The sequence below is a fragment of the Lucilia cuprina genome, chromosome 3, assembly GCF_022045245.1.
Source record: "Lucilia cuprina isolate Lc7/37 chromosome 3, ASM2204524v1, whole genome shotgun sequence".
NCBI lineage: Eukaryota > Metazoa > Arthropoda > Insecta > Diptera > Calliphoridae > Lucilia > Lucilia cuprina.
In genome coordinates this window covers 60,542,855-60,557,142 of record NC_060951.1, presented here as the reverse complement: position 1 = coordinate 60,557,142, position 14,288 = coordinate 60,542,855, and the positions used below count along the sequence as shown (strand labels likewise).

General features: G+C 28.4%; 1 protein-coding gene across 1 annotated transcript in view; it reads right to left on the bottom strand.

Annotated features, from left to right (window-relative positions):
• LOC111675998 (probable phospholipid-transporting ATPase IM) overlaps positions 1-11,856 on the bottom strand; it is a 72,203-nt gene extending 60,347 nt beyond the window's left edge. The window contains exon 1 of the mRNA XM_046945612.1: positions 11,469-11,856. Within this exon, the coding sequence (XP_046801568.1) occupies positions 11,469-11,502 (34 nt within the window). The 5' untranslated portion in view covers positions 11,503-11,856. The remainder of the gene's footprint in view (positions 1-11,468) is intronic.
• Positions 11,857-14,288: the final 2,432 nt, after the last annotated feature.

The following is a 14,288-nucleotide window of genomic DNA, read 5'->3' as shown; positions in this document are numbered from 1 at the left end:
ATCGGTCCATTATTGCACCTAGCCCCCATACAACTAAACCTGCCGAATAGGGATTTTAAGTTCATAATTATGTTTATATTAAGTTTAAAGCAAAACCAAATTCTATACTAGACTTGATGACCCTCACGAATTCTATATAGATCCTTATAGTCCCTATGAAAAGCCCCCTCAAAATTTCACTTAAATGTTCATTCAACAGTAAACGGCTTAAGTATGTACATATATCTGTCGCAAGGTACAATTCAACTTAAATGCTTTATTATGACCACTAAATCACATTTTTTTGTGTAAAAGGTATAGGATATTATATGGTCGGCCTCGTCCGACTATAATTTCTTACTTGTTTGAATTTATGGTGTTTCAAGCTTGCCATTAAGATATCTTGAAGAATATATAATTATTAACAGAGATTAAACCTTTAATTTAAAGTTGACATGTTGGACTTTCGGATGTAACTTTTGCAGGGATATGATTGATCATATCCCATGATATACTAAATGTAGTACGTAGTCAAAATACCTGAAAGACCTCTGTTAGTTTAAAGGAGGATGTGTGTTACATTAAAACCAAAGAAATACACTTAGAACTCTTTCTGGTAACAATTGAGCCCAACAGATATGGTCTGACAGACTACAACACTAATTACTAACCTACCGATGGCATCGTACACGCAGAGAAAAAACATGGTACGACATGGTTACTGTAACAATATATTGTTATCAAAAACATATAATTGTTATTTGAATTCTATTTTAACAATATTGTTGTTACTGTAATCATTTTTATGTTCATGTCAATTATATATTTAAGTATGATTCACTAAAAAATAATTATTTTTTCAATAACTAATTAATGGTAACAATAAAAACAGATTGTATTACTTACAACTATTTAAAGTTACAAATAACCATTATATGTTATGTTGTTCTCTGTACAACAACAAAACATTTTTAGCCACACAACTCACACATATTATTGTTTATGTGTGTGTTGTTTTACGAGATAATAAAATGAGTTGAAATAACTCTCATTTAGTTTATAACATCTGATTTCACTTTGGATCACTTTGGATCATAATATAGTTGTGTATAACAATATTATAGTAAATAAAAAATATTATGATAAAATATTTGAAATTTATTTAATCATAATATGATATTTTAAAATTGTTACAATAACTGTTATTTATTTAGACTACAATCATCATTTTAATCATAATATGTTGGACTTTGAAGATGGTTACCACAACCATGTTTTTTCTCTGCGTGTATGCAAAATAAAAATATGTCATTTGTGGTCAAAAATAGGCTTCTATCGTGGCGCAACAGAGAGGTCTACAGAATCAAAATTTTCAAAACTTAATTTCTTCTTGACCTGACGAATTAACCTCCAAAATCGTTTAATTCAGCTAATTTTCAGTATTGCAACTGAGGGATTAAATGCTTTACGTTCCACTTGAGACTAACCTAATTTTTTCATCAGTCTTAATAGCGACCAACGGGCCCACTGTTTATCATACTATTCATAGATTTAAACTTAAAGCGAGTTCATACGCTATGCATAAACACCGAGTCGATCTTCTGGTATGAAGTTGAATGAGTCATATATTCATTCACTAGCTTGAAATTATACAAACAAAAATATTAAAAAATACTATTTACAATAGCAAATAAGTGTATATGTGTGTATATGCAAAAATGTGGTCAACAGTACTATTGTTTTTGTCGCAAATTGTTATAAACTTTCAGACATACTTATTTAAATATTGTTTGTATGCAAAAAAATTTTAATTTTCAACAAAGTTGAAGTTGAATACAATTTGGACCACCAACGATAAGAGTTTAGCAATGACGCTAGTGTTCTGTTGAACTCAACAGTACCTTGGCGTTTTTTCTCAAATCTTATTTTATATCGAATCATGTTAAACAAATTTTTTAATCGCTAGTAGAAAACTGAGGCCCTTTTCAGAAAAAATCTTTCTTTATTTCTCTCATGTTTAGTACATTAATACGCATCGATTGATAGGTATTCCTATAAAAAAGTGGTCGACGGGAAATCCTAATATACATTTTCCTTAAGCTTTAGTCACTTAATGTCGCCGCGTTTCCAATTGTAATCCAACTTTAACACAACAAAAGAAACTATTAATTCTGCAAAATTGATTAGATTTGTAAATATAAACAAATAGAAAAAAAATATTTCCGCTTAACGACATAACGACATTTGAAAATAATTAATTATGATGTATGTATGTCTTTTTTGTAGCCATTACTTTTGGTTTCTTTTCTAGATTCACACAATAACTATTGAGATTATATTTCATTTGGTTTCAATTTTCTCAATCATTTTATTGTTTAATTAATTCAAATGACAGATTTTTCGCTCTATTTGTTTTTTGTTTTTTTATTGTGTGGAATCACACACACACAAACACATATGTATGGATATGAGCCCAGTTCATTGTGCGATTGCTAGAGCAATAAAAATTGTGATCAATTATGATGATGAAAATGAATCAATGATGATTAACAACTTAAATAGTTGTTGAAATCAATAATATAATGATTATTAGGTTATTAGGGGGTGACTGATTATGTATTAATATAGGAAACTGATCAAAAAGTTATGTAAAGTGGTTCAGAATCTATTAGTTTTGGTAGTAGATCTGTCATTTCTAAATTAGCTATTTCGATTAGTTCAAAATAATCGTAGACTAGAAACGGTCTACCACGCGCCCTTGAATTCTTCAATGAGGTAGCAATTTTTGCACATGGCTGAGCCGGTCCATGTACAAGCACATTGTTGAAGAACTCGAGCTATCTAATCTCTTGCCATAGTAGCCCCGTTGCGAAATGACAGCCAGCTTGGGATCAATTCCAATGCAAACCCCGACAAGGAAAAAGCAGTGACTGGTCTAAAGTCAATAGAAGAGGTTGACAAGACCCAACATCAGGTTAATCAATCTTCCGGTAAGCCGGAAGGTGACCACCCTTATGATGTCATGAAAGACCCATTCCGGTGCATTCCTTAACCTCTTTAAGCCCGCGCAATCACACTTCTGAAATGGCTCTGTTGTTTTGGCAACAGCAATTAGAGACATATTTGGTATATGGAAATACCTAACAAAATGGATAAGGACCCCTCTTTTATGAACGGATCAATGTAACAAAGGAAATAGAAATTTACAAAGTCAATTGATTCCAATCCGGCGTCCCACTACATGACCGGTAAGAAATACCGATCGGGTTTAGGAATCCAGCATATACTGCTTTGTACACAGACCTGTTCGAGGAGAGAATTATCCAATCCATTAGGTATAGCATATATCAGTCCTTAAACCAACATTCACTCCCCGCGATTTTGGGTATTAAACCACAGCCACTACATGGATCCCGAAGGAATCTCAACCAATTAACCGGTCTGGACTTGGTTCTGTGGGCAACCGGCCACCCGTAGTGCCAGATTATATCGTATTCTGGTTAGACCTCATGCCAAAACATTCCGAGGCGAAGCCAAGGATACATTTGACATCACCAGTTTATAGTCTCGGCAGACTAGAGATATTGGTAGCCCCTCTTTACCACGGGAGTGCAATACACCATGATGGACATTTCATCATGGAAACATGCCCAGGGGGAGGGACACATAGACAGACGGACAGACATTTAATTATTTGGCTCTGTATTCAAGCCAAAACGGGCTTATCGTGCTATGGATTGATTAAAGCCAAGTGTACAAAATATTATGATTAAATTTGTCTTAAAGCAGTTCTAACGTATCAAAAAAGATCAAACACTAGGACATAATATCTGGATGAGATGAAAAAATGCTGAGGTCTAATTCGGATTTAAAGGAATTTAGTATATATATTTATACTTTGGTCTTTGGGTTAAAAAATTTTCGGACGGCAATATTAAGTAATTTCTAGTCATTAAAGTCGGTTGATCTAGTATTAATTGTAGACCAATAAAATAATCCATAAAATGAACCTTTCAAAGAATTTTTTCAACTTTCTTGAATTTAAATTTAAACTTGCGACCTGAATTTGGACAACAAAGTTTACTATGACAGATGAACCAATTTTTTTATAAAAATATCAGCACAAAAGTATAATACCCTCCCTATTATGGTGGTGAAAGATACAAAAACAACACCCTAATGATTACCATTACATAATTGAAAAAAATCCATTACCTTAGAAAAGAAAAAATTACAATAAACCACAAGTTACTGCAAGATTCGATATTACTTTCATAATAAATTAAAGCAAAATAAAGTAATAGTTGCATTATTTAGATGATTGATTTCTTTTACTCTACTCTATTAGTTAACAAATATTTTTATTAAATTCTGTTAATTAAGGAAATTAAGACTTCTGGGATTGCACACTACTTTAAGTTAATAAAATCGAAAAATAAAATATACAGGAAAAAAGTTGATAATGTGTCATAAGTGTCAAAAGTATTCACATTCATACTCCATTTATGTATATAACCTTGACCCAAATTGTATACATTTGTTTATTTATTCAATTGGTTATGGACATTTGCATGATTTGCTAGGGGTCACAGGTGCTAGGAGTTGTTTTGCTTATATTTTTATTATATAATTAAAAAACAAAACAAAAAAACAATTAATTTTGTTAAAGGTTTAATTTTTAAGTTTTTATTTTGTGTTAAACATTAAATAAGGTATTATGACTTAACACTTTTAACATCATCTAATTTATTCTATTTATTTTTATTATTTTCGCTATTAACTTTGAACTCATTAGTTTAATGTTTCTTTTTTTTTTTTTGTTTTTTTACTTGGACTTTTGTTTTTGTAGTTTTCACACTAGTATGAACATACATACCTACATAGTTTCATGTTTTATTAGGTCATGATTTTTTTTTTAATTTTTCGTATTGTGTTCCCTGTTTTGTTTTTTACTCTAGTTACACTATGGGCCATGGTAATAGAAATAAAAATAATAACATAAAAAGTTAATAACGCACATTTGGCCCACACCATGTGTATGAGAGTTATACACTCAAAAATTTGGCAAAGTAATTTAACATATAATATGAAAGATCTCATTCTGAATCCGCTCTCATAATATACCCATCATATCATACGGAACAGCACAAACATTTTTGTTTTTTTAATTATTTCATCATATTTCTTTCTTAATCCCAGCAAAAGAAGAACATCAAAAGAAGAGAAAAAGAAGTCGAATTTACTTCATGAAAGTACTGAAAAATACCTGAAGAAGTGATGATTTTAACACACGCTTGTCATAGGAGGGATGTTCTTTTTATTTGAATACAAATTCACTACATCTGAAGTCATTCTTAGGAAGTAAGTAATTTATATGTTTTTTTGGAAGTTATTAGAAAGTAAAATTTTAAAAAATATTAACATAAATAAATAAATTACACGCATTTATCAATAAACTCCAAAGTAAAATGGGATTTAATAATAAAAATTCAGTACAAAATAATATACCTTAAATTTTAAACAAAATTGGATTCTATTCGCTTCTTTGGAAGTCATTAAACATTACTTCCACAGAATGTAAACAAATTCACTTAGTGCTACTTTTGAAGTGGTAATAAATGTTATTCTTTTGGAAGTACTTCGTTTTATTTTTGTTGGGAATAATATTAAAATCATTACATTTAGTTAAGAATATTTAAATAAATGCTAATGTGTATGTAATTGTAATTAAACTATCTTTTTGTAATAAACTATTTGATTAAAAGTTCCTTTTTCTGAAACAAGTACGGATCAAGCTCAAATCAAGCTGAATTTAGGATTAATTATACATTTCTATATATTACTCTTGTTTTTATTTCCAATCAAGTCTGCAATTGGGCTTAAATCAAACTGAAACATTCTAAAAGAAGTACATTGTAAGATTTCTCTTGATGTAAAGAAAACCTTAAGTCTGAAACGCTCCGGATTTACTTGAGTTTGGATTACAGCTTAATTACAATTGGAACCACAATCGCTGTTGACAATGGGTTCTCATACATTTTGTATGGAGAGAAAAATGTCTTTCAATGCCTTTGTGCGCTCTCTTATTCAAACTTTGAAGCACCAACAGGAGCAAAACCAAGTAACTATGCGCATCGATTAGGAATCCATCTCTTTCTTTTCACTATAAGAATTTACTATAATGAACTAGTAACCAAGTTCAGAAAAATATTTAACAGCAAACGACTAAAGTACATTTGACTCAACCAATTAAGTAAAACACTTTTTTTCGAGTGTATCTTAAGCTTTAAAAGGAGAAAAAATATATAAATAAAACACATTGAAGTGTACATAAACATTAAAATAAATATTAAATTTACTTTTAATGGGTTTCAGACCAAAAAACAAACGACAAATATAAAGTAACAACGAACAAAAAACATCTACTTAAACTCAAAAACATTCATGCCCCCATAGAGAAAGAGCGAAAGAGGGCAGCCAACAAAAAAACTCTTTTTCCTATATAAAATAATAACATTGTTATTATTTTCGATTACTTATACTATATACACTTCAATATTGTGGCGTCTATAAGAAGTGTTCGTTAAAACAATGCGACACATATTTTGAAAGACAAACTAAATTTTACTGAAACGTTTTCAGAAGTAGGGAAGTATGTTAGAAGATTAATCAGTAAATTGAGTCTTCTTTGACTCCTTTTGTAGTTCCGGAAGTGATTAATAAGTTGAGCGCCTAAAAAATTATCTAAAATGTATAGCGATTTATGATTAAAAACTGATTGTTTGAAAAAAAAACAATTGGGGTATTCACACGATGTGCTTGTCATAAAATATTAAAGTTTTATGATAGTTACACTAAATTATGGGCGTTGCTTACAGAAGTCATATTTTTTCGTGTTAATATTTTATGATATATGACTTTATGACAAGCTTGTGAATCGCCTAAATAACAAAGTCATAAATTAATCTTCCTGGTGATTACTTATATATCAAACATATATCGAAACTGATTACAAAATAAGCTGATAAAAGACTCCATTGGAAAAGTCACCTATAGGGTACCATTTTCTCCCAATGAGAGTATCATTTATGATAAGAAAATAAGCGCATATATGATCATTATAATCGTGAAGACGTGTCATAAATGACTCTTATATGATTAGAAATTTCAAAAAATTTTAGCTGGATTAAACCAAGTACAAAATAATTGATTCATGTACGGATCCGTTAAGACAAAAGAAAATATTTAATCAAGTACATTAAAAACTTATTTTTTGATCATATTTCAAACAGTTGGAAGTTCTTAAATTTTTTCTTGATATGAGATAAAAATAAGATTAATTTAATAACGTAAAAGATTGAACTAGACCCAACATGGGCTTGATTTAAACTCCGTTTTCACTTGACTATAATAGATGTTGTCTTCAAAAAAAGCAGACATCTAAAGAAACATGAAGGACACCTTATATGCCTTTTGAAAATATAAATAAAATATCAGTGTAATTAGTTAATTAAATTGTTTGTATCATTTAATAACAGTCACCCTATTATCCATTCTATTTATGTGTATATATAGGGCAACATATATGGGTGCGTGTAAATATTTTACTATTTTCTTTCCCCCAAATCAACAATCTAATTTAGCACAAAAACTTTTTAGGTAACTATTTCTACTGTAATACATATCTTTAAAAAAAGAAAAAACAAGGAAAATAAAATGATAAAATTAACTACGACAATAACTAACCACCTGGGATATATTCAATGAAGTATTCGATTCTTAATGCAAAGTTATTTTACCTGATGATTTGACATTATCATTCCTTCAATACTAGTTTAGTTGTATACTTTCTTTAGTAGAATGTTAAAATGCTAATAGTACAAGTCTATTTAGTTAGTTTTTATGTATATAGACTTATTTACATAAATAAATTAATTAATGTTTATAATCGTATAGAAATAGTTAGAAAATAAATAAGTAACATGTACATGGAGAAAAATCTATTACAATACATAATTTTTATAAAATCAGGACAAGAACTATCAATTATATTTTGGTCATTTAATTATGATTATCATCATAGTATGTAAGCAGCAATCATATTATGATACCATGCACAATATAAAAAAGGATTAAGGCAAAAAGTGTAATAAAATTTGCATCAATTATTATGCTTAAGACAATAATTTATTGTTACAATAAATGATTGCGCATATAATTTTATGCAAAAATTTTAACTATGTAGATAAAATTGTAATTATGTAGATAAGGTTGCCGCAAGAAAAATATAATTACAGTTACTTAAATGGTATTGAATTGTAATAAAACTATTATTGCAACCACACGCAGAGAAAAACGATGGTTGTGGTAAAAATGTATAAAGAAAAACATATTATGATTGTAGACTAAACATGTTATGGTTAATGTAATCATTTTAAAATATCATATTACGATTAAATACCGCAGAAATACTTCATCATGATATTTTTTTATTTACCATAATATTGTTACACATGACTATATTATGATCCAATGTGATCATAATTTCGTATAAAAATATGTATGTACCGTAAAACAACACACACACAAAAAAAACTATCTGTGTGAGGTGTGTATGGCTAAAGTTGTTTTGTTGTTGTACCAGCAGACATACAACAACATTACATATAACGGTTATTTATAACAACATAACATACAATGGTTATATAACTAATAACAACATAACATATAATGGTTATTTGTAAATTTAAATGGTTGTAAATAACATAATATGTTTCAATGGGTATCATTATTTAGTTGTTGAAAAAATAGTTATTTTTCAGTGAATCATATTCGAATTTATAATTGCGATAAACATGCAGAAACTACAAAATTGTTTAATTCTAATTAACATAACAACTGTATGCTTTTGATAACAATATTTTGTTACAGTGAAAATAATATAGTTATAGTTACGTGCATATTATTATGTTATTTAAAACAACATAACATACAATGATTATATAACTTATAACAACTTAACATATTATGGTTATTTGTAAGTTTAAATGGTTTTAAATAACATAATATGTTTTCATGGTTATCATTATTTAGTTGCTGAAAAAATAGTTATGTTTTAGTGAAAAATATTCAAATTTATAATAACAATGAACACGCAAATGTTTGCATTAACTACAATATTTTTTAAATCTAATTAAAATAACAATTATATGTTTTTAATAACAATATATTGTTACAGTTATAATTGAGTGCATATTCAATTATAATTTTTCTCTATGTGTATAAAAATTTTACGCAGATTCGTGTATTTTTCTATAAAATACAAGTTCTAGTTTTTGTTGTAGTAGTCAATACTCATACACATATTTAATCGTATTAATTACACTTAACAAGATTCGGATTTAAATAATTATTTCAGCCATTTTTTTCAATTCTAATTTGTCTATGTACAAGCAATTGATTTTTCCCAGCAAAAATTTGCATTAACAGGAAGAGAGTTAAAATGCAAAAAATTTACTTACATAATAGCATTTTATGTCATTATTAATCATAGTACTGTCATAGAAGTCAAGTACTTACCACAATCGAGTGAAAAAACATATATATGTCGATTCTATATCTTCACACAAAAGCTAGCTAATGAAATTTGTATTTATTTAATCATTACTAATAAGATGTTATTCAAGTACTTCTATGTAATCAAAACGATATCATTGTTAAGATTTAGCTGTAAGTTATTACCAAGTTTTTGCTGCATTATTATTTATTAAAATTATCTACTTTCGATTTGTAAGTAATTATGTAAAAAGTAATATTTTAAATAAAAAAAGTTGTAAGCAATGAGTTTTTTTAACTTAAATTAAGGCCTTGTTATTGATTAAAGATTTTACATTTGATTTGAAATATTTATTTATTGAAAAATTTCATGTAAAGTGCGTTTTAAACCTAAACTTGTTTCAAAAAAGAGTTGAAAATTTATTGCTCAATGTAAATTTAGAAGGTTTAATTATCAATTAAAATATTTTTTTCATTTACAAGGCAATTAATTAGTTAAATTTTTCGCTTATTTTAGGGATTAAACTTAATAGTTTTGAAAGTTTAATGATGCGAAAATGTTTATAATTTCAGAACTTTTTGAATTTTTATATGCTGAAATGATTTGAGTTAAAAATAAGTTTGATTTAAAAATTTTAAAAATATAATTAATCCTTAATAAATATACTTGATTCGAGCTCGATCAGACTTTTCATTAAAAATATGATTTTTTCTCTAAAAATAGAATTTCATCGATTTCGGCATGGTTACAGTCGCTGTAACAACAGTAAAATACACGCCACGTTGCGACGGTGTTCCAATAAATCAATAGAGTTGGATAGCCTACTATCACCGATAAGTACCTTCGCCCTCTCCTGCACGCCAGGAGAGGAAGCTCCGATCCATACATGAGACTTGTATTCCATTTTCGGTCTAATATAAGTGGTGTAAATAGTAAGAAGATGAGATGGAGTGAAGTATGTCTTACACCGTTTCAAAAAAACCGAGACACTTGAATGCTTCTTTCGACACTTGAAAAATGTGTTTAGTCCAGCGGACATCGCACTGAATTTTCATGCCCAGAACATCAAGAGTTTCTGATTCCTTAATATTTACACCATCCATTGAGTCTTACGGGCGTTAAAATCGTCTCTGTTAACCCGACCCCATTCAGAGATTTTTATCAAGTCGAGCTAATTATTCATATTCATGAATGAATAAGAAATGCAGATACTGCTGTCATCCGCAAAAGAGTAGATACAGTTGGAAGTTTGACATAGAAGGTCATTTATAAAGATAAGAAATATGGTAGGGGAAAGAACGGAGCCTTGCGATACCCCTGAATTAATCATGAACTCGTTTGATGAGATCTCATCTATAACAACTTGTATAGTGCGATCTCTGAGAAAGCTCGAAATAAATCGAGAAAAGTTACTTATTACCGACACCAAATGCAATTAGTTTTGATACAAGTGCACCATGCAACACTCTATCAAACGCCTTTGAAATATCTAGAGCCACCACTTTACTTTCGCAAAAATGTTGAATGGATTGACACCATTTTCTCTCAGAGGAAGGCGGAGGAGCGACCTCTACGAAAGCCATACTGGCAGTCGTTAAGTAAATTGTTGGTCTCTAAATACTTGAAAAGATGGAAATTAAACATACTTTCCGGATTATTAGTCTCTTCCTTTTAAGGAATTGGCGTTACATTAGCAATTTGCCGGCATGGTACAGAATGCTGAAAAGATTAGCTAATGGACGAACTAGCGTCGAAAAGCACTGCTTCAATCAAGACCAGTGCCGGTATGCCATCTGGTCCAAGAGACTTGTTATTTTTAAGGTTATTTTATACCTTTTAACAATATTTACAATTACAAAAATTTGTTTCAATTTATGAAAATTTTAATAAAAATTCTAAAAATTTAAAATAATTTAAAAACATGTTAACTTACCTTTATGCATTTGCGGCTGAGTTTTTGTTCCCATTATGATGATATTTTATTAATTTATTTGTTGTTTATGCGAGTATAAATTACGTATCCTTTTTTGTTTGTGTTTTTTTTTAATAAATTCGAAGAAATAAACTTCTATTTTAATTTATTATACAAGTTGATAAAGTTGTAAATATTCAAAAATAAACAAAACTTGTAGCGTTAGAAAACACAATTTGCAATAATAATTATTGTTTTAAAAAAACCAAATAAATTTATATCAAAAGGTAGTAGTATTAACAGCCAAGTTAGTATGCAAATTTTTGTTGTTGTTGTTTTTTTTTACATAAAATATAATTTTCCTTAAGTGCACTTGTTTTAAAATTTATGTATATATTTAAGTTTAAAACACGTTTTATAAAATAAATTATTATTTTTTATTTTTTTCACAAAACAACTTATTGCATTATATTTTCTTTTTTTTAATATAAAACACTTAATTACTTAATTTGTTGACTTTTTTTACTTAAATTATTTAATTTTTTTTTTTAAATTTAGCACTTGTTTGTATTTTTCTTCACTTTTTTTATTTAGTAGAATATATTAAATATTTTTATAAAAATAAATAGTAATTTAATAAGAATTCTTGGAATGTGTTTTTTTAGATTTCAGAGATTTTATTATAAAGTTATTTTGTTATTTTTGTTTTACTACCACTTTTGTTAATAATTATTGTAATTAGTATTATTATTATTATTATTATTATTTATATTATGCAGTAGTCCAGGTGGTCTCGGTTTAAGTGGTGGCGCTCTTCTGCGTTTTAGACTAATCGTAATCGTAGCCCAATGTTGACTTTGTTCAACATAATACTCCATGTGGCAAATGTTTGTTGGACAAATGTTGTCTGTAAGTAGAACGAAAGCAATAGGAATTATTAAAAAAAAAAGATCTCATTAAATATTTAAATAAAGTTTAAAATGGGTGTTTATTTTAAACTATAGACTTAAATAATTATTTATTATAAAAAGGGGCAAAAAAATGCCACAATAATTTCTATTGTAATTATAAGAAATTAAAGAAATTTTATTCAATCCTTTCTTTACAGTTATAATTTTCATAAGATTTTTAGTTTTTTTAGGGTGTTTCTTTGAAATAATGTTATGCTTTAACTCATGGTCATAGTTTTATGTAAGAATATAATAATTATATTTTATAATTGGAAATATTTAAAAGAAGTTAAATAGTAATAAAAGAAGAAAGGGAAATATGACTTCAATATATCTCAAACCATTTTTTTAAATAAAAACAAAAAGAATATCATAGTCGGGCTAGGCGCACCATATGATACCCTACACAAGTTATGATTATTAAATTTTATTTGTTATGGCCATATAATACCCTACACCTTTTACATTGTTGAATAAAATTGTGGACATTTAAGTGAAATTTTGAGGGGGGCTTTTCATAGGGGCTAGGGTCATATAAGGACCTATTATTATGGAATTCGTGATAGTCATCAAGTCTTGTATAGAACTTGGTGTTTGCAACTTTTTTTCGAGATATGAGTATATTAAACATAATTATGAACTATGAACTATTATGACCTTTTCGCCGGGTTTAGGTGTGTGGGGGCTAGGTGAAATAACATACCGAAGTATACCGTTTTCAACAGGCTTCGTCTATGGTACTATAAAAGATCATGTGCCTAATTTCATTAAATTATCTCCAAAATTGCGACCTGTAATTTGATTACAAGATTTACAAGCCCTATTTGCGGGTTCAGTTATATGGGGGCTAGGTGAAATAATGAACCTAAATCGATATAGAAAATGATTCTGAGCCGATTGTTATACTTTAAGGTGGGTATAGGACCAATATTATTGTGCTATACAAACATCAGCAAAAACCCAATATAACCACCCACTAAAATGGTGAAAGGTATAATGAGTTCAAACCCCGTTTTGAGGGGGTTCTAGGTGAAATAATGGGCCGATTTGAAAATTTAAAAATAAGCTTATTTTGAGATCACCTACATTTACCTTCAAAAATCGATATTTTGGCCAAAAAACTTAAAATCCCTACTTTAAATTGAAATATAAGCTTATTTTGGTGTCACCTATATTTTCCTCCAAAAATCGATATTTTGGCCAAAAACTTAAAATCGCAATAACTTCGCTAAAACACGTTTAAATTGAAAAATAAGCTTATTTTGTGATCACCTATATTTACCTTCAAAAATCGATATTTTGGCCAAAAACATAAAATTGCTTGTACCTTCGTTAAAACACGTTTAAATTGAAAAATAAGCTTATATTGTGATCACCTATATTTACCTCCAAAAATAGATATTTTGGCCAAAAACTTAAAATCGAAATAACTTCGTTAAAACACGTTTAAATTGAAACATAAGCTTATTTTGTGATCACCTATATTTACCTCCAAAAATCGATATTTTGGCCAAAAACTTAAAATCGAAATAACTTTGTTAAAACACGTTTAAATTGAAAAATAAGCTTATTTTGTGATCACCTATATTTAGCTTCAAAAATCAATATTTTGGTGAAAAACTTAAAATCGCAATAACTTCGTTAAAACACGTTTAAATTGAAAATTAAGCTTATTTTGTGATCACCTATATTTTCCTCCAAAAATCGATATTTTGGCCAAAAACTTAAAATGTCAATAACTTCGTTAAAACACGTTTAAATTGAAAAATAAGCTTTTATTGTGATCACCTATATTTACCTCCAAAAATCGATATTTTGGCCAAAAACTTAAAATCGAAATAACTTCGTTAAAACACGTTTAAATTGAAAAATAAGCTTATTTTGTGATCAC